The sequence below is a fragment of the Dasypus novemcinctus genome, chromosome 16, assembly GCF_030445035.2.
Source record: "Dasypus novemcinctus isolate mDasNov1 chromosome 16, mDasNov1.1.hap2, whole genome shotgun sequence".
Classification (NCBI taxonomy): Eukaryota; Metazoa; Chordata; class Mammalia; order Cingulata; family Dasypodidae; genus Dasypus; species Dasypus novemcinctus.
This window is the reverse complement of record NC_080688.1, coordinates 46,719,436-46,743,987: the sequence shown is the minus strand read 5'-3', so window position 1 is coordinate 46,743,987 and position 24,552 is coordinate 46,719,436. Positions and strand designations below refer to the sequence as shown.

General features: G+C 37.7%; 1 protein-coding gene across 4 annotated transcripts in view; it reads left to right on the top strand.

Annotated features, from left to right (window-relative positions):
- The first annotated feature begins 3,902 nt into the window (after window positions 1-3,902).
- DSC2 (desmocollin 2) overlaps window positions 3,903-24,552 on the top strand; it is a 31,720-nt gene continuing 11,070 nt past the window's right edge. For 2 of the 4 annotated variants that reach the window (XM_058277573.2, XM_058277575.2), the window contains exons 1-11: window positions 4,303-4,491; window positions 12,492-12,576; window positions 13,426-13,625; window positions 14,570-14,680; window positions 15,861-16,016; window positions 17,160-17,304; window positions 18,474-18,640; window positions 21,316-21,450; window positions 21,692-21,877; window positions 23,307-23,563; window positions 23,687-23,829. In XM_058277573.2, coding sequence (XP_058133556.1) covers window positions 4,423-4,491; window positions 12,492-12,576; window positions 13,426-13,625; window positions 14,570-14,680; window positions 15,861-16,016; window positions 17,160-17,304; window positions 18,474-18,640; window positions 21,316-21,450; window positions 21,692-21,877; window positions 23,307-23,563; window positions 23,687-23,829 — 1,654 coding nt within the window. In that variant the 5' untranslated portion in view covers window positions 4,303-4,422. Of the gene's footprint in view, window positions 3,919-4,118; window positions 4,492-12,491; window positions 12,577-13,425; window positions 13,626-14,560; window positions 14,681-15,860; window positions 16,017-17,159; window positions 17,305-18,473; window positions 18,641-21,315; window positions 21,451-21,691; window positions 21,878-23,306; window positions 23,564-23,686; window positions 23,830-24,552 lie in introns of those variants that run through there. The other 2 variants (XM_071208508.1, XM_058277574.2) reach the window with 2 other exon arrangements.

Genomic DNA, 24,552 nt, shown 5'->3' with positions numbered 1-24,552 from the left:
AACCCCACCGCCCCCACCCCCCACTCCCCCCACTCCCCCCACAGCAACACTCTCTCCCATCATCATGACACATCCATTGCACCTGGTAAGTTCATCTCTGAGCATCACTGCACCCCATAGTCAATGGTCCACATCATAGCCCAGACTCTCTCACGTTCCATCCAGTGGGCCCTGGGGGGATCTACAGTGTCCCGTAATTGTCCGTGAAGCACTATCCAGGACAACTCCATGTCCCGAAAACACCTCCACATCTCATCTCTTCCTCCCATTCCCCAAACCCAGCAGCCCCCATGGCTACCATTCCCACACCCATTCCACATTTTCTCTGTGGACATTGGATTGGTTGTGTCCATTGCACACCTATGTCAAGTGAGGGCTTAGATTCCACATGGGTACTGGATGCACTCCTCCCGCTTCTAGTTGTAGACACTCTAGGCTCCATGTTGTGGTGGTTGACCTTCTTCAACTCCATGTTAGCTGAGTGGAGTAAGTCCAATAAATCAAAGTGTAGGAGCTGTAGTCTGTTGAGGCTCTGGGCCTGGGTGTCATATTATCAGTCCAGAGATTCAAATTCCCTACATATATCTTAAACCCAGCACCAACTACAATTCCAATAAAGTAGCATGCAAGTCTTGTGAAAAGAGATCCCCTCTGAGTCCAATTCCATCACGCAGAAATACCAGCTCCAAAGAAGGGCCATCTGTCATGGCAGTGAACCCCTTCTGCCATGACCATAGAACCCGTGGGTCTCTTTATCCCTCAAAAGAACCAATACCTGGGGTTGTATCTACCTTATCTGTCTCTTAGACTCTGTTCAGTTGTACTTAGGGGTATTCCTTCTGACAACCTCCAGACTCTTTTTTAGAGACTCACAGCCTTATAATCTCATTTCTCCTTTCCATTTCCCCCTTACATTAGGTCAAACCGCTTCCCGAAGTCATGTTATTATATGTAGACAGGTATATTCTGCTGTTCCGCATTGAATCTTTAATTCAAGGTCATTTTCTAGTTGCTTCTTCAGCTGGTATGTGGTAGTGATCCCTCGGTGCCAGGGAGGCTCATCCCCGGGTGTCGTGTCCCACGCTGGGGGGAATGCATCGCATCTACACGCTGAGTTTGGCTGTGAGAGTGGCCACATTTGAGTAACATGAATGCTGTCAGGAGGAAACCCTCAGGCACAATGCTACTCTAGGCCTTGTTCTTATTGCAGGTGTATAGGCTCAAAAGTGTAGCCATTAGTATCAAGAGCCCACTGTTGGGCTCTCCTTCCTTCCTGGTTCTTGCCGTTGCACCTGGAGGATTGCCGCTGCTCTCCCAGGGCCCACAACAGTGACCCCCCGGCCGGGAGTAGGGCTTTTTTTGAGAGCTAACATGAACAGAATAAAGAACCTGAGGAGATTAGTGTTATAGCCTCAAAATGACGAGAGACATTGAGGGTTGGATAGAAGGGTGAAGATCTTGTCAGGGGCATATAAATTTCTGGGCCTCCCACTTGACCCCTGCTAATGAAGAACAGTAGAAATATGGCCTTAAGTTTGGTAAAAACGTAAAAATACATGTAAATAAATTTAATATATGTGTAATTTAATCCTATTAAATTTTCAGAAGTAGGTCATTATTATCTTCATTTTACAGAAGAAGAACCTGTTTCTTCTTAGAAGTCATTGAGGACAAAATTGACATGTTCTGAAGCAGCAAAAGTCCTCTTCTCTCTTACCAATTCCTAAAAATATTCATCCTACTGCAACTATTTAAGGACTGCAAACTCTATTAAGTAGACTTGGCAATTGGCACTGTGTTCTAGGAAGTGTGATCTTCAAAAAGCTCTTGGAGCAATACATGCTTTAGATCTTATGTTTACTCCAAAGGTCAAATAACCAGGCAATAAGGGAAAGGTAACTTTGTTAACTCCATTTAGGAAAGCATGGTAAAACAAATATTTACTACCTACTAGGAAACCAGGTAGGGGCTAGTCTCATATACATTTGGCCTCTGGTTTAGGAATTAGAGGCAGATGCTATATATATTCAGTTGACAAGGAACAAGACCAAGGCCATGAGGAAGAAAAATAACTGTAGCCTATAAAACATATGAAACCAAGCAATCCTACAGTCAGGTCTCCACACAGTTGTATTTAAAAACAAAAAAATAGTCGACTTGAAATAAATTCAAATCTTTACTCACATCTTGATAACCTCCAAAAGAAGGTGTAAATGCTAAATATTCATTCAAACTAGTTTTTCCTTACTCTGGGGCTGGTGCACCTTTTATTATAGCACGATGGAAATGAGTTCATGTCAGCAGACTTGCCTGCATAGCTAAAAGACGGTCACTTCTACCCACATCTTGATTTCTCTTTAAATTTATGTTCACTGCTTCAAAACTCTCTTATGGAAGAATCTATTTCAAGGACTATATAATCTAAACTAAATACATTAAATAAATTGGGCCATTCATTTAGAATAATTTATATTTCACTCATTTTTTGAAAAAAAAATAAAATCACCATGTCAATAGCCCCCAATCAATTGCTTAGTGTGAAAGATGAAAATGATTGTCCAAGACAAAATCTTTTCAAATTACTCCCTCCACCCTTTCCTGGAATGAGGAAAAACATGAGCCACCCTGTAGGCATCAGCAGTTAATGGGTAGGCAAGAGTTTGGAAATGTCGTGTATCAAAAGCTATGATGACAGTCTGAGTAGACTTCTAGAACCTGAAACTAGTTAGCTTTTCCAGCCTCTGAAAAACCTCAGGCTGGAGATCATGAAATCATCATTAGTGGGATGATGTGTATTTATGAAAGCATCCAGCTCACAGTCGGTGCTGGAAAAACATAAGGGTTAAAAACATGGGAGCGGAAGGATGTCATTTACAGTCTCATGCCAATGGTCCAGGTTTATTGTACCAGCAAAACTGAAATGATAATTTTATGGATGTTGAGATGACAGAATACATCATTAATAAAACAGAGCTGGGATTTACACATAGAATATAAGGCATGTACTGTTTGACATTAATCTTGAATTTAAATATGTGCTCAAAAATAAAATAATTTTGGTGCTATATAAATTCTGATGGTAAATGTTTTTAAATTGAAATAGTGTGAGCATTATGGCTGGCTTTTCAAACAAGTTTCTCCAAACATCCTTGAAACTTAAATCAAACAAAATGGAACAGACAAGTTTCTCCTTTGTGGTCGGACTTACCTGGCTTAAGTCAGTAATTGAAAAGAGGCGCAGGAGGGTGAGTCAGAATATCACGCCATTGCTTTCTGCAGAGCTGAAAGCATAGGCTTTTTAGATTTTCACTTTCCCAGGTTAAGCACTACAGTAATTCATCCTGTTAAGTACACTTCAAATCAAATGGAAATTATCCCATTCTTTTTCTTTACTCACCGTAAACTCTGGTTTGGGTAGTAAAAAAAAAAAGGAGAAAATCACTACCAGGTGATGTCCGGATGTGCAGTAGTGTAAAATAAATTTTAAAATTTGTCTAGGAGGCCAAGACAATCATTTTCCATACTAAGAACTCACATTTGGTTTTATTATTTTCCCATAGCCTTGATTCCCTGGCTTGCTTGTTTAAAATGCATTTATTGTTTTTAAGATAATCTTCCTGTATTGTTGTCATACTGGCCACGACATTTCCAAAATACAGAAATCCCTAAAGAAAGGTGTGCGGCAGATTAAAATCCTCTCTGACCTTCGCTTGGACTTCTGTAGTACGAGTGTAAAATATTCTCCCTGGAGTCAGTCCAACAGGTGGGCCACGGACAGCTGTGACATAAAGCCCCACGTCCACAGCTCGTGGTCCGTCCTCCTGCGTGTGTAAGTGACCCCAGCCCTGGACAGGCCGACAGGACCGCCGGCAGGGCGGAGTCGGGGCCGGCGAGCGAGCCCGTCCGGCACGCCGGGGAGTGAGTCTTTGTACAGTCAGGGCTACTGGCGGGCAGGGCGGGCTCCTAATCCTTCCAGGCGGACACCGGGGCGGGGTGGGGGTGGGGGTGGGGGTGGGGGTGAGAGGGCGAATAAAGGTGGCGTCCGCCGATGAGAAACACCTAGCACAGGTAAGAAGGGTGGAGGCCCGAGGGAGTTCCCACCTGCTGCTTTCTTAAAGAAATGAAGACTTAAGAAAATGCCAAGGAGGGGCCGCACGGAACCTGGCGGACGCGCCTAGAGCCCCACCCCCGTCCCAAGGAAAAGCCCCTTGGGAGAGAGGCCCGAGCTTCAGAGAAACCGAGAAGAAAAGCGCTCTCCCCGCGCGCCGCCTCCTCCGCCGCGCACTCCTGCTGTGTCCGAGCCCGACGGCGCCCGGCCGCGGCCCTTCTCCCGCCGGGCCTCCCACCCGGGCATCCCCGCGCCTCGCCGGCGACCTGCCCTCCCCGCGCCTCGGCCGGCGACCTGCCCTCGGAGCCCACTCCATGGCGGCAGCCAGACCTCGAGGCTCCCCGAGCGGAGCCCTCTGCCGGCTGCTGCTGCTGACCCTCACGGTGAGTGGCCGCCGGGTCCCCGGCTCCTAGGCGGGGGCAGCGCGCAGGTAGCCGCCCGTGCACAGAGGGGCAGCGGGGCTTGGGGGCGCAGGGGTGAGACCGGCGGGCGTAGCTGGGGTTAAGGGGCTCCCTTGCCGGAGGGCTGCAAAATGGAGTTGGCGGGGGTGGGGGAGCGCAGACAGGAAGAGGACACCGGCCCGCGCGCCGCGATCACAAAGGGGAGGAGAAGGGTGGCTCCGGGAGATATCATCAGCGCCGGCAGACAGACGCAGGCTGGAGCTGCGAACGCCCTGGCCAAACCGTGGCCTCTGGTTACGAGGCGTGCGGCTGCGCGCGCCGGCGCTCCTCGGCGCTGCTCCCCAGGAATTGACTCTCCGACCTTGCCTTGGATTGCGGTTCAGGCCGCGGAAACGGGCGCCGCTGGGAAAGCGGGTGGACCTCGGGGGCTGAAGAGAGGACTGGACCGGGGGATTGTCCCGGCGTGGGGGTGGAGGAGGGAAAGTGGGGGCGTCTCGGCTCCCTGCGCCAAGGGACAAATGAGTGGGCCCTTAGGTGACCCTTTGTAGCGTTTTCATGCTTTGTCAGCGTTTGAGGTTCGGACCCCCTCAGTGTTTGAGGAAATTTTCTCGCTCTCTTGTCCCCGGTGGTGGCGTCTGTCCCCCAACCCTCCCCGCCCTAGCTTCTCTTCCACTTTAAAGAACCCAAACCTACGCGGTCAGCCCCTTTCCAGAGCGCAGAGTGAAAGGGGGTCGCCTTATTTGGGACGGGGCAGTCCCCTCCCCCAGGCAGAACAAAAAGGATCTCACTGGGGACCGAGAAGGTGCCGGAACCCGGGCGGGGGAGCAAGCAACCCCTGGGGGCGTTTGGGATCAAAGGTGCCTCAGACTAGGCTTCCTAGTTTTCCTTAAAAGGGGAAAAGAAAAGGTAACTGGACCCGGTGCTTCAGGAGTGCGCGACTCGGTGGTGTCTGGTTCACTTTGAGCCTCAGTCGTTTAGGTCAACCCTAAAGGTCGGAGGGTGGAATCCCGGGAAACCGGAGAAAGAGCCCCGGGTCTTGGGAGGGGGCGGTGCCGAGCGTTGCCCGGGGCGTGGACTGCACCGCCGAGCGGAAGAGGTCACTGCGAGCGGACGGCGGTGCCACAGCCCAGTGTGGGCACGAGTCCCCCGGGAGTGGTGGTGTTGGCCGGGGGAGGGGGGGATGCTGAAATATTTGGATAGTTTCCCGTTTTACCCCTCTCGTTTTGCAGTGGATCACCTAATTTTCTCTAAGTAAGGAAATTGTGGGCATTACTTACATTACAATGTCTCTCCCAAGGAATCCAGTGGACTTCCAACTGTTGACATAATTCCCAGGGTTATATTATTAATGATATGGAAAGGGCCAGGTGTCCAGGACTTAACACTTCACAGTTGAGCAATCAGGAAGGGGATGAAAAACTATCACAAAGTGTGTTAATGACAAAACAATGAGTTTTGGTTAGATTGCTGATAAAGTCACCACTTCTTTTTAAACCATTGTTTGTTATTCTTTGAAGGACAAAGCAGGCTTAGTCTCGTGCCATAAGTAGCATTGCCGGGCATCTACTTACACATAAAACTTGGTGTCATTTCAGATCCTTTTTAGTAGCAGGAGGTAAGTGAATAAACTCAGATGACATCAGCCCTATTCTTTGGTGGTCCTTACCAGCAGAGCTTGGTGGAGACCGGGACTGCTCTCCTCACTCTGCTTTTTACCTGGAAGGCAGGGATGGAGTCGTTCCATCCTTCTGTACAGAACTAGGCAAAGTCCTGCCTATCCCTGGTGGTGGTTGTAGCTGTGAGTCTAAGTGTGCAGACTGGTTAAGTGTAAGGTATTATTTAATAAGAATGGCTTTCGGGGTGGATGGGGTGACAAAATGCCCTTTATATTTTCTTCTCACCGAAGAAATCCTTCACTTTCTATAAATCAGCTTTTCCCTACTTTTATTGCCTCACCTCCTCCCTGTCTTAATCATCTGAATTCTGGCTCTGCCCAAACAACCTAGTGAAGCTTCTCTTTTTAAGGTCATCAGGGATCTCTGTTGCTAAATCCAGAGGACACTTTTCATTCCTTAAACAATTCCATCTGTAGATTGTGTCCTTACCTTGAAATTCACTCCTGCTGGTGTCTCTTGAGCTCCCTGATCACTCAGATTTTGACTCCCTGCCTAGTTCTTTTTCCTCCACTGTCAAACTGTTCCTGTTCCTTAGAGCTGTAGTCTAAGAGCCCTACCTTCAGGACTTTGCACCTTCTCCCGAAGCCATCTCACTCACTCTTATAGCTTAACATATCATTTATAAAGTGCCTACATATCATAATTTATATTACAAGTCCGGATGTCAACATTGAACAATAGGCCTTTGTATCTATCTACGTACTATGATGTGTCACACAATATTTATTATTGCCCCAAACAATGTTGCTTTTATTGTCCTATGTTTCATTAAATGGCACTACCATACACCTTGTTCCTCAAGTAGGAAGGGAGGCATGAAAGCTGTTTTTCATTCCCTCCTCACTGCTCCCCTCCCTCAATCCATCATTAAGATCCATTAAGTCTATCTTCAAAAATATCTCACAGATCTGTTTATTTCTGCCCATTGACTCTGCTATCAAATTTTGCTATTACAAACTGTCACAGCAAATAAACTTGTACATAAGTAATTTCATATATGGGCAGGATATTGGTAGGATAGATTCCCACAAATGGGATTGCCACAGCAAAGTGTAAATGACTCTCATTTTGGTAGATATTGCCATCTCCCCCTCCAAAAAGATTGTATCTTGTACTTCCACCAACAATTTATGTGAGATTGTTTCTCCATATTCTCGCCTGTAGAATGTGTTAAATTTTTGGATGTTTATCAATGAGAAATGACATTTTAATTTGGTTTTTAACGTACCTTTTCTTATGAGAGAGGTTGAAATAATTTTTATATGTTTATGGGTCATTTTTATTAATTTTAAGATGAATTGTTCAGGGTCTTTGGGGTTGTTGGAAGTTTTCTTCCTGATTTATAAGCACTCTTAGTACATTAGGGAGATTAGCCTTTTAAAATATGAACTGCAAATATTTTTTCCAGTTTATCAATTACCTTTTGACTTTTTGTTTATGGTGTTTTTGTTTTGTTTTATTTTTTGCCATGATTTAAAAATATATATAATTGACTTTCTCAATTTTAATGAATTAGCTTTTGAAATTTGGGTTATATACGCCTTCTTGACTCCAAATTTATGTAGGAATTCATTCTATTATTTGGATGGTATCATATTTTACATTTAAACCTTTGATCTGTTTGGTGTTTTAGGTGGTATTCTGTGTGATGTGTAGATTTAACGTTATTTTTTGACAAATGACTGCTTAGCTCAAGTGGTCCCGGTGTCATGTAAATATCCTCAATGATGTGAGATGCCATCCATCATCAATTCTGTATATACTTGGTTCTCTTTTGTCTATTCCTATACCAATACTTCACTGTCTTAATTATTGAGGCTTCATAGGATGTTTTAATATCACCTAGCACTAATATCTTTTCATTGCTCTTCTTTTTCATAGTTTTCCCTTCTATTGATATTATTTATTTGTATTATTTGTATTTTCCTTATGACCTTTTGAATCAGCATGTCTAGTTTCTGAAAAAATTCTTTTGGGATGTTTATTGGGGGTCATATAAAATTCTTAATTTAACTTAGTGAGAATTGATATCCTTATGCAATTCATTTTTCTACCCAGGGTCATGATAATGTCTTTCTTTTTGTTCAAGCTACTTTTGTGTCCTTTGGAAATGTTTTCAGGTTTTCTTCAAATAGACTTTTTATGATTCTTTTTAAACTTATTCCTTGGTATTCTAGCATTTTATTGCTTTGGAAAACGATTTCTACTCTTCCATTGTGTTATGAAACTAGTTTTGTGAATGCATATGAGACTAAAGATTTCTATATTTTCATAGCTATTTCTTCTACCTTACTGAATTCTTTTTTTTTTTAGTTATTTATTGGTTGATTTGCTTGAATTTTCCAAATAAACAGATCAAACCCAAAAAGAGATTGTTTTACCTCTTCCTTTCCAATATTTCTCTTGCCTTAAGCAATATTTCTTATCTTCAATTTAATGTTAATGGTTACCTTGTAAAGCCAGTCTCATTTCTGTGTTTAGTGGGATTGCCTCTAGTGCTTTCTTATTGGGATTGTGACTATAATACATAAAAACCCTACTAAAGAAGTACTTATCAATTTCTATTTTTTGAGGCTCTTTTTTTAAGAATGGGTGTTGAATTTGGTCATAGGCCTTTCGGTATCTCTGGAGATGATTCCATGCCACAGCTTCTTAAACTAATGGTTTGAGGTTACTAGACCAAGCAGGTGATGTGAGTGTGGATCATACATCCACGCAAGGGCCAGTTTACTTCTGGCTTAGCATTACAATGAGGATATAACATTTGGGGTCCCTTATAAATGGAAAGAGGGTCTTCTCTTAGCTCTTGGGTAGGCCCTATGCTTTGATTTCACTCTTTTGTCAGGTCAGAAATCTTGTCTGGGTTCCAGCTTTACCTTCAGTTTTCACCTAGCAACTCCTTGCTGTTTTTTCAGCCTTTGATGCTTTAGGATGTTTGTTTGTTTTTTTTTTAAATTTTTTTAAACATTTATTTATTTATTTATTTATTTCATTCCTCTCCCTCCCTCCCGCCCTCATCCCAGTTGTCTGTTCTCTGTGTCTGTTTGCTGTGTCTTCTTCTTTGTCCGCTTCTGTTGTTGTCAGCAGCACAGGGAATCTGTGTCTCTTTTTGTTGTGTCATCTTGTTGTGTCAGCTCTCCCTGTGGGAGGCGCCATTCCTGGGCAGGCTGCACTTTCTTTCCCGCTGGGCAACTCTCCTTACGGGGCGCACTCCTTGCGCGAGGGGCTCCCCTACACGGGAGACACCCCTGCATGGCAGGGCACTCCTTGCGCGCATCAGCACTGCGCATGGGCCAGCTCCACACGGTCAAGGAGGCCCGGGGTTTGAACCGCGGACCTCCCATGTGGTAGAGGGACGCCCTAACCACTGAGCCAAGTCTGCTTTTAGGATGTTTATAAAGCATTTTGTCCATCAATTTTAGTTAGTTTTGGCATAAGTTTGTCTGAATGGCCTAACATGCCATTATTGGAAATGAAAATTGTTTCCCTGCTGTCCATTCTCCACACTGTTCAAAGTTTACTCCAACAAAGCCGTTTATGTTTCTTTCTCTTTCTGAAAAAAAATCTTTGTTTTTTTAAAAGATTATCTTTAGGAAAAAAAATCCGTATTTTTTAATACTATCGAGTATCTCTTTCCTACCTACTTCTCTGAATCCATTTCAGTCTTCTGTCCCCCTTGTGCTTTCTGGATTTCTTTTTCAGGTCTGGGTCATCTCTGGGCCTTGCTGTATACTGTTTCTATGTTTGGAACATATAAGATCTGCCTCCTCTTGACCTGGCTAACTTGTAGTCGCTCTCCAGGTGACCTCACCTGGCTCTTAGGCTAGGCTGGCTCTCCCTCTCTGCACCCCATAGCACCCTGTACTTCCCTTTCATAGTGTTTATCTTACTTTATTGAAATTACAAATATGTCTTATCTTTGGATTGTGTGTCTCATGAGGATCTTATTTACTGTTCCGGGCCTGCTACCCAGTAGGCACAAGAAATATTTGTTGAATTCACCAATGAATGGATATCCAGACTGGTTATACAAAGTATTTTCTTAATCCAGCCATTCCTGAACTTCTTCTCCACTATTATTATTTCAGCTCAAGTCACCACTATCACCCTCCTAGAGGCCTGCAGTGGCCTCTAAATTGGTTCCCGGCATCCCTCTTGCTCCCTGACAGTCTGTTTTCTACCTAGACAACATAACATGCACCAGATTGTGCCACTTCACAGCTCCTAATCCCTTTATTGCTTCTCTTTGCACCCAGAATAGAATCTGCACTCCTTCCCATGGCCTTTTAGACCTTACGTGATATGCTCCTGACTGTCCTTTTGCTGTCACCTTGCACCACTCATCCTTCACTGGCCCTACCTCGTGGTCTCTTTGTTGTTCTTCTAACACTTCAGGCCAAGTTCCCTTCTAGGGCCTTTGGTCTTTTTTGACTCTTCAGTTAGTGAATCTGTTTGCTTGTTCACTTCATTCAGGTTTCTGCTCTTTCCTTTGTTACCCTCTCTCCTTGCTTTATTTTTCCATAATGTTTGTCTCTTTCGGACTTATCATTATGTAATATTTGTGCATTTGTGTATTTTGTTGTGTGTCCCACATTGTCGGATAATCTCTGAGAGGGTGAGGATTTTGCTTTGTTCTCTCATCTAGGCCTCCAACACTGTCTAGTACCTAGTAAGCAACTTAGTTTGCTGAATGGATAAGGGGATGTATTTTCTTTTTCAATTTCTTGGAACTGGGATCCTTAGAATCATCTGATTCTACTCCTGTTCTCTCTCCAGTATGCATCCAGTGAAAATCTTTCTCATGCTTTTAAGTTATAATTCAAATAAAGTCTCTTTAATGTGAAAAGATTGTGTCTAATTTCCAAATGAGACATACTCTCTCCCTTGCCTGACCCTTTCTACATAATTTAAATTAGATAATTAAAGAAGCTTTAACATATATTGGAAATAAAAAAATTTCATCCAAATTTTAGTGATGGTAATTTATGGTTACGGACTATGCAAACAATATAAATACTTGAGTTGGCTCTCCTGCCTTTGCAATAGTGTAGAAAAAAGATTATGAATCTTTTAGAAGCATACTTTGTAAGGTTTCAGAGAGAACAGAATTAAATTTCAGCCTAAAGTTCAAATGTATATTGCTTTGGAATTGGTTCACTGTAAATCAGTAAATCCTTTAAATATATATTTTTTGTAAACTCCTTTCTAAATTACTTTAACTCCTTTATGAGTGGCTGCACCTTCAAAAAAAGTTCATGTTTCAGATCATTTTGTGCCTTATTTCACTCAACATGATATCTTCAATTTGAATAAGTGAACTCATAGAGTCAGAATCTAGAATGTAGGTTACCAGGGACAGGATAGGGTAGGGATAGGGAATGGGAAGCTAAGGCTTAAAATATGCTATTGGAATGAAAGAAATGTTTGGTAATGGATAGTGGTGATGGTAGCTCAACATTGTGAACATAATTAACAGAACTGGAATATATATCTGAAATTGATTAAAATGGAAAATGTTAGATTGTATATATAGTAACAGAATAAAATTGTTTTAAAAAAGAATCGATGGAGCTACGTTACACTACACAATGAACCTTAGGTTAAACTATGGCTATAGTTAATGGTACAACTATAAAAATATGCAATCATCAATTGTAACAAAGGTTCCATGCCAAAGCAAGGTGTTAATAATAGAGTGGTATATGGGAATCCTGTATTTTTATGCATGATTGTTTCTGTAAACCCACAGTTTCTCTAATAAAGAAAAAAAAAAGTTCATGTTTCAAAGTTATATGCTTATTCATGTGGGATAATATATAAATATCCTCTGAATCACTCCATGGCAATAAGCTAAAGCATTGGGTTTTTGTTTAGGATGTTATGATTTGATACCACAGTTCATAAGGCAAATTTAATGAAACAATTGTACTGGCTCATTAAATTTTTATTTTTCTTTCCTATTTCTGTCCTGTCTTTTCTAAGGGTTTTCAGCTCTCCTTTTTAGATTGTCACTTGCTCCTCACTGCACCCAGTGATTTAGTCAATAAAGTTATTATTAACTACATTTCACATAATAGGAAAGAAAGCCCAAGAGGATAAGTAATTCTTCAAGCTTTGATGCTTTAGCTAAGAAGGAGGGAGCCATGACTCTTAGTCTAGTATTTTATTTTCCCCTTGATACAATTTTTTCCCTTGATTTCTTGATTCTAGGGTATGTTCATTTTATTTTGTTTTGCTGACTATATAAATTGATAGGTGAATATTAAAAGGATCTTTTTTATGCAAAGTACTTGTTTTATTTTTTAGATCTTAACGTTTGCCTGTGATGCCTGCAGAAAAGAAACACTTCATGTTCCTTCTAAGCTAGATGCTGAGAAATTTGTTGGTAGAGGTAAGAAACTGCCAAAATCCAAAATATTTAAAATACTGTAATTTGGCATAACCATTTAAAAGTTGGTGTACTTTTTAGAAAGATAACTATCTTGGGATCAGTAGTTAAAATTAATATAGTACATTATCATATGTAATACATCTGTTGTCATTCTAATGAAAGGAATTTTGCTCTTCATTGAAAGACATTATTATATGAAGTAGATAAAAAGGTTTAGTTTGAATAATAAAATTATTAAGACACTCATTAGGTGAAGGATATAGTATATATTATAAAATGCTTTTTGTTAAGTTTAAAATTATTTTTGGATTTTCATTCAACATTTTGGTATCTTGACATTTATTTCTACATGTTTTTGTTTATAATTAAATATTTTCACATAACTGTATGAGAACACATTAAACCAATGAGAATTCAGAAGATGATGACTATTTAGCAATAGATGTAAAGAGTTCAGTAGTAGTTTAATTTATTAATTGCCTATTTTAATCAGCTAGATTCTGTTTAGTTTACTTCAAGTGTTCTTATGTTCCTCTATGGCTTATGTCATTTAATAAAGATAGACATTTTTCCAGGGTTAGTTTAAATATTCAAGCCCTGGACTTCAAGTGCCTTTTTCTCAGGACAAATGTCTCTTCATTAAGAGGATATTATGTAGTCATTAGAAGTGTTATGTATGTTTAAGTACAAATTAATTAACCATGTGGATTCATATGCTCTTTTAAAATGCAAAATCTATAAGACAGCATCATTTAAGTATGTAGCTCCCCTTAGAGTCACAGATTATAGTAAAACTATATATGATTTATGTTTCACCTTAGAAATGATTGCTATGTATATTTTCTACAGTTAACCTGAAGGAATGTTTTAAATCTGCAAATCGAATTCATTCAAGTGATCCTGATTTTCGAATTTTAGAAGATGGTTCAGTTTACACAACAAAGGCTATTGTTTTATCCCAGAATGAGAGAAATTTTACCGTATTACTTTCTGACACTGAGAATCGAGAAGAGAAGAAAATAGTTGTCCTTTTAGAGCATCAAACAAAGGTATACCCGGCTATAGAAATGAAGTTTTTTTCAGGTATAGCTAACATTACACGGGAAGATGTGGAAGCAGAAAGTATGTGGGATAATTTAGCTTGAAGAAGAATGAAAATCATGAGGAACCTAAACTGTTGAAACAGAAAAAGGTTGCACAACACTGGTTATTACAGATTGCTATTCCCTTTCATATGAAACCTAAAAAGAAGAATTGGGATAAATGACAGCAGGAGAATTTGAGATTAGACATTAAGAAGCATTTCCCCGTCTTTAACTTAGAATGGATTTCCCAAACCAGTTTTGAAACTCTTTTATCTCTGGACGTTTCATCCTATCTTAACACATATTGTAGTTTTAGAAAATAGGGGACTATTGTGGGCTGAGGTTTGGCCCTCGTGCATGCTTAAGGTACTGGGACAGCCAAGATCAAAATGACTTCATTCAACCACTGCCATTACTCACTGCAGCAGTTTGAAAGTTGTCACCCTGTTTCTTTCTTGGTTATGACACAGAACTCTCTGTTGGCTTCCTGCCTGTGCCTAGTTTCTGGTGAGTGGAAGATGCTTGTGGTAAATTCAGAAGGGCACATACTCTGCTTATTTTCTTTGTCTCTCTGTCCTCCAGTGTTAATGCATGGCGATGTGATAAGAGTGATTTAGCTTTTTTTCCGTTTATTTTCTAGGCTTCCAATTCCATTTCTGCCCCCTCCATATTCCCACCCAGTTATTCTTTCAAGAGGGTTGCTGTGGTTATAGTTAGTGCAGCTATCATTCTTCTTTTTCTTTTTTGCATTGTTGACATGTACAGTTTGTTTCAAGTACTACCATTGTCTTACACATCCTAGTTAATCCTTAAAAGAAGAGAAAAATGTATCAGCATTCTGATGTTTGAGAATAAAAATAGCCATTGACTTTGTTTCTTTTTCTGTCTTCTAAATTGAGGTACTTAAGAAGAGGCATTCTAAAGAAAAAGTTCTCAGCCGTGCCAAGAGAAGATGGGCTCCTATTCCTTGTTCAGTGATGGAGAATTCCTTGGGACCTTTCCCACTTTTCCTTCAACAGGTGCATTTTAATTTCATACTGTGGAATCTATGATTTCCAAGGTTTTTAAAATTTGGATACTGAGTATACACTTATTTTAAAAATAGTTGTGTATGGAATAAATATATGCTTACCAAATGTTTCAGTATATTGGCATAAATATTTCTGTATCTGCAAACATTTTGTTGCATAGTTTTAGTCATGGAGAGGTCATTTACAAAACTGTAAAACATATCTCAAACTTGGTTCCTTAATGAATTTTCATATCAGCAAGAATATCACAGAGCCGGGCATAGCCTAGGAAACACCCCAAAATATTACATAATAGGGAATGACAATTGCTGATAAAAAGCCACATGCCATGAGGAGAAAAATATGTCTTTCTAGTGCTTATTCCCAAGTCTGCTTCTATACTCACATTGGATCCATGTCTCTCCCATTTTCAACTTTTAGTGGAAACCGCATCAAATCTTCTTGCCACTTTATTACACTAAGAGTGTCTGATACCTTCTTGTCACTTTATTATACTGAGAGTGTCTGAAAATAATTGTGTTAGTTATCCTGACATACAGATAATCAGTATTTCCCTGAAAGGATGAATAGTTTGCTTTTTGAATTAAGGGCCAGAATGCCACATTTGCCAGGATCTTACACCATTATTACCCATCTACATATGTATTTTTGGCATATACATATGCCTTGGGTCCTATAATAACAATGTTGTTGACAAAAGTAGAAACTAATTAAGGAAATAATTTCCCAAGTTTATGCCCTGGGGTCAGTAGGCTTTAAGCCCAGTATCTCAAATATTATGTCTCATATAATAAGAACCATGTTGTTTTTTTAATTGTTAGGGGCATTTTTCACATTTGGAATACTTTTTTCTAAGGGAGGAAAGTGTCATCATCTAAAAATGTTTCATCCATGTAGGTGCCAGTTAGCCTTTAAAATGTTCCTCAATTATTCTGAAAAACTAGTAGGCCACTACATTATTTTCCATATACTTGATATTTTCATTTCTCAATTTTTAGACTTTTTTATTCTACTGCTGCTTTTTATTTACAAGATAATTTAAAAAGGTCATTTTTCTTCCTTGAAATTATTTATTGCAATAAAAATGACAATGTGTTTGCAAAAGTATATAGGTGAAAATTCTGCTGAAAGAAAACTTTGTCTCATGTATAAAATATCTACTTTCTAGATTCAATCTGACACAGCTCAAAACTACACCATATACTATTCCATAAGAGGGCCTGGAGTTGACCAAGAGCCTCAAAATTTATTTTATGTAGAGAGAGATACTGGAAACCTATTTTGTACTCGTCCTGTAGATCGTGAGCAGTATGACTCTTTTGAGGTAAAGTAAAAAATTTACATATTGTATTAGTTATCATTAAGTTTGACCATTAGTCTTTTATTCTCAATTCATTTATCCTTTTCTGTTTTCTGAGTTTGTCATTTTTATGCTCTGGGTTCATCTGATATAGCACAAGCCTAACTTCACTCAAGGGCAGTTTTCATAGAATAAATAACATTAATTATATAAATTTTTCCTGATGCTATAGTTTTACTAATTTTTTTTTAAAGAAAAAAAGGAGTACCAGTATTTGGTTGGTAAAAAAGATCTGTGAACCTCTTTGTGGTAGAGAGATCTCATAGTAGGTAAGTGAGGTTCAGAAATTATACCTCATTTATACCTTTGCTATAGGAGAACAAAATGGGATTGATATTCATATTTTAAAACCATATTATAGAACCAAAAGAAATAAATTACATTGTACATGCAATTTATAGCCACTCATTTGTTTCATTTCTGATTCTCTCTTTTTATTTTAAATATTTTTACAAAGAGAATTATCTAAATGTAACCATCATTATTCCTAAAATCTCAATTAATAGAAAATAAAATAATATCCCAGTTAAGTGCTCCTGGAAAATTTGGTATCCCAAGGAATCCAAAGTTAATAAAAATGCAGAAAGTCATGAAAATCCACTCATCTGAAGTTTCAGACACAACAGAATCCTTGAGACTGTTTTGGGAAAATAATAATGAAAAATATCAGTCATGGGAGTGGATGTGGTTTGAGCACTTAAGTGCCCACCTCCACATGGGAGGTACTGGATTTGGTTATCAGTGACAACAAGCAGACATCGAGTGCAAACAACAAGCAAACAGATGAAGGAGCCATTTGGGGGAGTGGCGGGGAGAAAAACAAAACAAAAAATGTTAGTCATGAACAGCAATAAAAGAATGGTGAGGAACCTAATATATGTCTGTAATATTGTATTAGATCAATTTAAACGTAAAATGCTGTCCTCCATGATGAATTTAGCCACCTCTTTTGATATTCAAGTTAATGTCCACATCCAAAATCAGTAACAAATGGTATCTCTACCACTGCAACATTCAACATTCTAAATTAAAGCCAAAACAAAGCTTGAACCATATTGTTTAATAGATTATTTTCATTCTTTTCCCCTTATTTTACTTTCTTCACAGCTAATTGCCTTTGCAACAACTCCAGATGGGTACACTCCAGAACTTCCTCTGACTTTATTAATTAAAATTGAGGATGAAAATGATAACTATCCAATTTTTACAGAAACAACTTACATTTTTACAATTTCTGAAAATTGCAGAATTGGTGAGTACCTACCAACAACATATGGCAACTTAAATTGTTTCCATTCATAAAATGAGTTTACTTTGGCCAATGGTAGGTGGCAAGAACAATAGACTCACCAGTCAGGTTGCTCTGGGTAGGATTTTACTCTTTTGCTAGGTGTGTGACTCGGGGCAAGTTTCTGCATCCTTATTTTACAATCTCTGTAAAATAAGATGTTGATATGAAAGATAGTAATGAATATTAAATGATATATAATACACATGGAGTGCCAACATAGTGACTCAAAAATAGGAGTTACTTGATAAATGTTCCTTTGCCTTTCTGTGTGAGGCAAAACTTAAATATGTTCTTTTTTAAAGATTTATTTATTTATTTACTCCCCCTCTTGCAGTTTGTTTTTTGCTGTCTGTTCTCTGTGCCCCATTTGTTGTGCCTTTTTTTTTTCTGTGTCTGCTTGTGTCCCTTTGTTGCATCATCTTGCTGCGTCAGCTCTCTGTGGTGCGTGGGCCAGCTTGCCTTCACAGCTTGCCATGTGGTAGAAGGGAGGCCATCTGGTTGAGCCACAGCCGCTTCCCAAAACCTAAACTCTTTCTGAGAGAAAAAGAAACAAGTTGTCGAGCAATTGAAGACTAAGCTTTGAAGATTATCTACTGATAATTCTATAATGATTTCATGATTGACTATATTCTGGCCATTATCATAAAGATTATTAAAATAATACCAATGTTTGTTCATTTGTGTAAAAACAGTCCATTTTAGCCAGAAGTCAGAATGCAGCTTTTGAGACTTCCTCGAGAAAGAGTGAACTGAACCAAGAATTTCCAGTGAAAACTGACTCAAACGGCCATTTTAAGTATAGGCTTACAAATAAAAAATCTAAAGAATAATTAAAATTCTTTAGTCTAGAAAGACAAATGCCAAGGAGGGAGATGATCAACATTTACAAATTATAAATTAAACACAGAAAATGTTCATATGCTCACCAATTCCAAAATGTTAGAATATTGGGATGTTTAAAAGGAAGCGATACTGTCCATACCAATCTACAAACTTATATAGTCGTTACTCTGATATGTAACAAAGTGGTCCAAAATATTTTGGAGGTAGGTGGAAAAGCATGAAATAAAGGGGAAAATTGAAAATGTTATAAAAGTTTTAGAAATTAAAGAAGATTTTTCAATGTTTAGGTTCTACCTTGGGTCAGGTGTGTGCAATTGACAAGGATGAGCCTGACACGATGCATACACGCCTCAAGTACTCCATCATTGAGCAGATGCCACCATCACCCACCTTATTTACTATGCATCCAACCACAGGTGTGCTTACCGTGTCATCATTTCAGCTAGACAGAGAGGTAACTTGCAAATATTAATCTTAATTAAAACTTAATTATAACATGAGTAGTTCAAAGCACATGTATATATGTCCCTTGATATAATATGTTTTAGAAAGCATATTGAAATTTATTTTTAGAAAAATGATTATTTTAAATAGGTAAATGGAGATAATTAAGCACCTTTGTTTGTAGTAAACCAATTTTGAAATGTGAATTTGTCTTCTGCTGATCTGTATGCTATATAAAATCGAATCTCCTAATTTAAACATATTCTTAGTAAGTACAGGAAATATCAAATAAGGAAGTGCAATTTTTGGAAATGTGCTATCTACAGATAAAGAAATGCTTCTTTTAATATCTTTCATCTCTTCCTCCACAATCTCATCTAAATTCTTGCCCTTAGGTAGATGACAACAAAATCTTTATCTCTCTAATCTATGGTTTTTCAGATTTCCAATTGACTTCTAGAAATCCTTAATTGGATATCTTGCTGGCACTTAAGATGCAATCCATAGAAAATTGAACTTTTCTTTCATTCTAAATATTCTCTCCTTCCCATGTTTTCTGGTTAAAATAATATTAATACATTCTTTTCCTGTTAATAATTTGGGTTCATGTTTTAGAAATTTTATTTGCTGTCTCTTGCACAGTAGATCAACTTAATTTTCAAAATATGCTGATATTACTTCCAAAATATGTTGATATTACTTCTAGAATTATGTTGCACATTTCACTGCTACCACCCTAGTTTAGTAATTATTCATTTAATTACTCAGCTATTACTTCTTCCACTAAGCATTTATTCATCTGAATTCTTATAGCAGTTTGTCTTTTTTATGTACTACATTTACAATCTTTAATTTTAAAATCTAGTAATATATGTTTATCATTTATTGGTTTAATTTTTGAAACTTCATGTCAGATTCACTTTCCCTTCCTCTCCCTACTTTTGGATTAGAGCAGTGGTTCTCAAACTTTGATTTCAGGACCCCTCAACACTTTTAAAAAATTATTGAGGATTCCAAACATCTTTTTTATATGTGGGTTATATCTATCAATATTTACTCCATTAGTACTTAAAAGTGAAAAATGTTTAATACTTACTAACCCATTAAAAATAATACATGTTAAAATAAATATTTTGGGGGGAAAAATAAGTAAATTTTCCAAAACAAGAAAAAATTTAGGGCGAAGAGTAGAATTGCTATACATTTTTTCAAATCTCCTTAACATCGACTTAATATAAGACAGCTGGATTCTCATATTCCTTCTGCAGTCTGTTGTAATTTGTCATTTTAGCTGAGGTCAGTAAAGAAAATCTGGCCTGCTGTGAAGTTAGAAACAACAGGAATATTTTAATAGTCATTTTAGAAAGTTATGGATATTCCTTGTTATGTATCAAAACTTGACAAGTAGTAGTTTCCCAAATATTAGTTGCACTGTAGACTCTGAAGGATAAACTTTTGTACTTTGTTGCATTAAAGTATATTCATCTAACTTGTACTGTGAGTAGAATTTTTACCCATGTATGATTTACAACATCATGCATTGGTGATTTGGAAAACACTGATTCACTGAGTTATTGAGATCTTCTGAGAATTGATAAATTTCATTAAACAATATTTCGAAAAAGCATATCTTCATGTCCATTAAAATCACAGTGATTGACATAAGTTTCCAGAGTTCTCATATTTGCTCAAAGATCGAATTTGTCATTGGCAATAGTCTGTTGTTGTCCTTGAAGTGGCAGATTGCATGTTTGACAAAATGGCTACCAAATACTTTAGTCTGAATAACTATAATTGTCTGTCAGTTATTCTTTCAAGTAAAAATGGTCTTCCATGAAGAAAAAGCAGCTAGTTCAGCTAACAAATCAAATAATTGCCCAAGTACTTATCCTTGAGCTAATGACAATATGGTGTTTACAGCACAAGTGTATTATGCATAACTTCCATTTACTGCCTCCATAAAGACATTCTTAAAATGAAACTGATATTTGTTTATTTTATTGTCTCTAAATGCATTTATTTTACTGTGAACATGTGCCAAAGAAGAATACAATAAATATAAAAAGTTTGAGTCACTATTTTGATTGCTATTGAGGTGCAGACAGTATTACTCCCCATTTCTTTTATACCATTATTGCAAATGTCAACACAGTAAAAAAAAAGCAGAGTAACATCTCAAGTATTAATATGAAAATAGTCTTGACTTTACAGTACCTCCTTCAAGGATTTCTAGGCTCCTCTGGGGTCTGGTGCACCTCACTTTGAGACCAGCTGGCTTAGAACAATAGTATATATGTTTTTAGGTATTCATAAAAGTTTGCAGAGTGAGTGAATGAATGTACTTTGGATAGTATATATGATTCTGATTAATTTTTAGGCAATTTTAAATGTGCTTTTAGCTATAGCTCTTATTTTTCTGTTGAATAAAGATTAAAACTACTTGAGTCTGTAGTCTATGAAGTTGAAAGCAAATGAAATTTGAGAAACTACTCTGATTTTTAGAAATTACTTAAAGATTATTAGTGGGAGGATATTAATCTTCTGCCAGCACATGAACTCTATGGAAGGTAATAATGTGATAATAGACCTCATAAGTTATTAATGCACTGAGAATTATAGAGTGTAAGTAGAGTTCATTTATGATGTTGCTTTCACTCATTAATTCAATTCTTACTTTCTTTTCAGGTAATTGATAAATACCAGTTGAAAATAAAAGTACAAGACATGGATGGTCAGTATTTTGGTTTGCAGACAACTTCAACATGCATCATACATATTGAAGATGCGAATGACAACCTGCCAACATTTACCCGTACTTCTGTAAGTGCGTGGCATTAAACACAAGAAAAATGTAGAACTCAGCATTAATTGCTAAATAAGCCCATCATTATCCATATGGATCCATATGGAGCACACCAGTGACATGACAGCAGTTTGGTCATGGGATTTAAAGTTATATAAACATAGTGCTACAGGAAGTAGAAGAATGGGGCTTATTTCACATGGCATTTGATTTTTGTGGGAGTTACTAACACAACTTTTTTTCTTTTTTTAATTTCAGTATGTGACATCAGTGGAAGAAAATAGAATTGATGTGGAAATCTTACGTGTTACTATTGAAGATAAGGATTTAGTTAATACTCCTAATTGGAGAGCTAATTATACCATTTTAAAGGGTAATGAAAATGGAAATTTTAAAATTGTAACAGATCCCAAAACCAATGAAGGAGTTCTGTGTGTGGTTAAGGTAAGAAAAAATTAATCTGTTATTTGTAGTTTACAATATCATGGATTATCATGCCTAGAGTTTAATAAAACAAAGTAATTCTGGTGAATATAGGAATAAAACAGATATATTGGTGCTAAGTTCATCATATATGTGATGGACTGTATATATTCATTTGATGGAACCTTTATAAAAGCCTGATTAAAAAAAAAACATTTATGTGTGTTCAATTAATATGACATAGTTTACACTTTGTGTCCATTGTCTCTTAACAGTTCAAAAACTAGCACAACTCTGATGCCAATTGGACAGTGTTTGTAGCCCAGTCTTTCTGTACCTACAGCAGGACGTCTCCATTTATTACTGAATTACCCAAATGATGTGTGACTCCTGGTCAGACTCATATAAAGGCTGTATATAGATAAGTCTGTCTGTATGATAGTACATTTTAACTTTAGCATCCAGATTTAGAATGGGAATCTTCAACCATTCAAATATGCAAATAATTCTAAAACCTCTTTCTAATACTAATCTCAGAGGAGTTTACTGCTAATTCAAGAGCCAGAGTTAATCTATAAAGTGATTTGAGCTCCTTTGGCCTTTGGCAAAGACATAGGCTTAACTTTGTGGCTTCTTTAACTGGAGCATGATTCCATCTCATGGGTATACAATAGAGTTTACTTTTTGTACTTATTCATAGGTGCATGGATCAAAAATGCTGAATCATTTTTTCCTTACAATAATGAAAAATAACTAAGGTTTATGGATTAATTTCTCTTTTAAAACAGCAAAGAAATGTCTTATAAATCTTGTCTCTATCTTCAGCCAACCCTTGCTCTAATCCTTGGTATTCTAAGAGGGAGGTTTGTCTTTGTGTCTTGCAGAAAGTATCCTTACTCATTTTCATTGTACCTATATATCAGGAAAAATAAAATAAAATCTTTCATCAAAGTTGATACTTCCAGTTTTTAAGAAAGTAACTGGGATGGAAGAGATAAAAAAGAAAGTGGTATTTCCATAGCTTTTTATTTTCATGTCTCTCCCCTCTTAAAAGCATTTTATAAACTTTGATCTACATTTTCTACCCCAAACCGGGCACAAATAACAACAGTCTTCCTTTTCAGAGGTTAGGACAGTTCTCCTAAAATTAAGGAAGTAATGACTGTTGATCAGGGTATGAACCCTAAAATCTTTATCAGGACTTGTGATACTACTTGTGTGAAATTTACAACTGAGGAACCTTTTTTTTGCTGGCTCCACCAAAATACTGTAGCAGCTGAAGGGTTGTCCTTCTCTCCCCCGCTGTGTTGCTGGGTATATATTTAATCTTCTCTTGACTATTCTCAATATAGCATTTACATATTTCCAAATCTAACTAGTCATGTACACTAATTAGCATTTCCAAATTTTAAAAGACTTGCTCTAATTGTCAACACTCTTGCTTCTCTAGCCCCTGAATTATGAAGAAAGGCAACAAGTGGTCCTGCAAATTGGTGTAGTTAATGAAGCTCCATATACTAGAGAGTCTGGGTCGAGATCATCCATTAGCACGGCAACAGTTACTGTTAATGTAAAAAATCAGGATGAGGGCCCCGAATGTAGCCCTCTGGTGCAAACTGTTCGAATTAAAGAAAATGTACCCATTGGAACAACGAATAATGGATATAAAGCATATGACCCAGAAAGAAGAAGTAACAGTGGCATAAAGTATGTATAATTATGTTTTGTTTATCTCTGAATTTGTTTTTCACATTTATAACTGGTTTTGATACTAATTTTATAATTTGGCTTATTATATTTTTCATTGTTTTAATTCATCACTGTTAACAGGTATAAGAAATTAAATGATCCAAAAGGGTGGGTCACTGTTGCAGAAGATTCAGGATCCATCACAATATTTAGAAGCCTGGATAGAGAGGCAGAGCCCATCAAAAATGGTATATATAATATTACAGTCCTTGCATCAGATAAAGGTAAGAACTTTGTTTTTAAGTCAGCTACATATACACAGCCTCAGATTTTAAAAGAACAGCATACATCTTTTAAGCCAGCTGCATACATCTTTTATTTCTCCCAGAAGGACATATAGGGTAATTTTGGGAGCTTTGCTATAATTTATTAACTCGTGTCTACTTTCTAATAGTATTCCAGGTTTAGATGTAATTGTAAAATAATTCATTAATAGAAATAATTGAAACTATAACTTAATATACTTAAGTAATCATTAAAAATTGAGTAGTAAAATTAGCTTCAATTTATCTAGTCATCTCTTTTAAAATACTCACTGTAGCAGGAAAGTTCTTTACAGGGAGAATGTACTTATTGCCACGTATTGTACCCTAGAGAACAGTTAATCTCCTTTTTTACAGAAATTTAGCAGTATTCTTTAGGGTTAGGTTTCTAACTATGGACATTGTACAAAAATGTTTCAGGTATTCCAGTTCTCTGTAAATTAATGAGATATGGCCTACTTGGTGCAAAATTAGTGATTGGTAAAGCTGTAGTTATTATTGATTCACCTTTATCTACTTAAAGTCTATCCTATAAGGTCTCAGTTTCTCTTGTCCCTTTACCATGATATTCTTTTGCGTCAAAGGCAAATGAGAAGAAAGATAACATGAAAATCAAATCCATTATCTTTACATTTTTAATAGCAGTTGGCAAATGGTTTGATAAGATAAAAATTACTGCCTGAA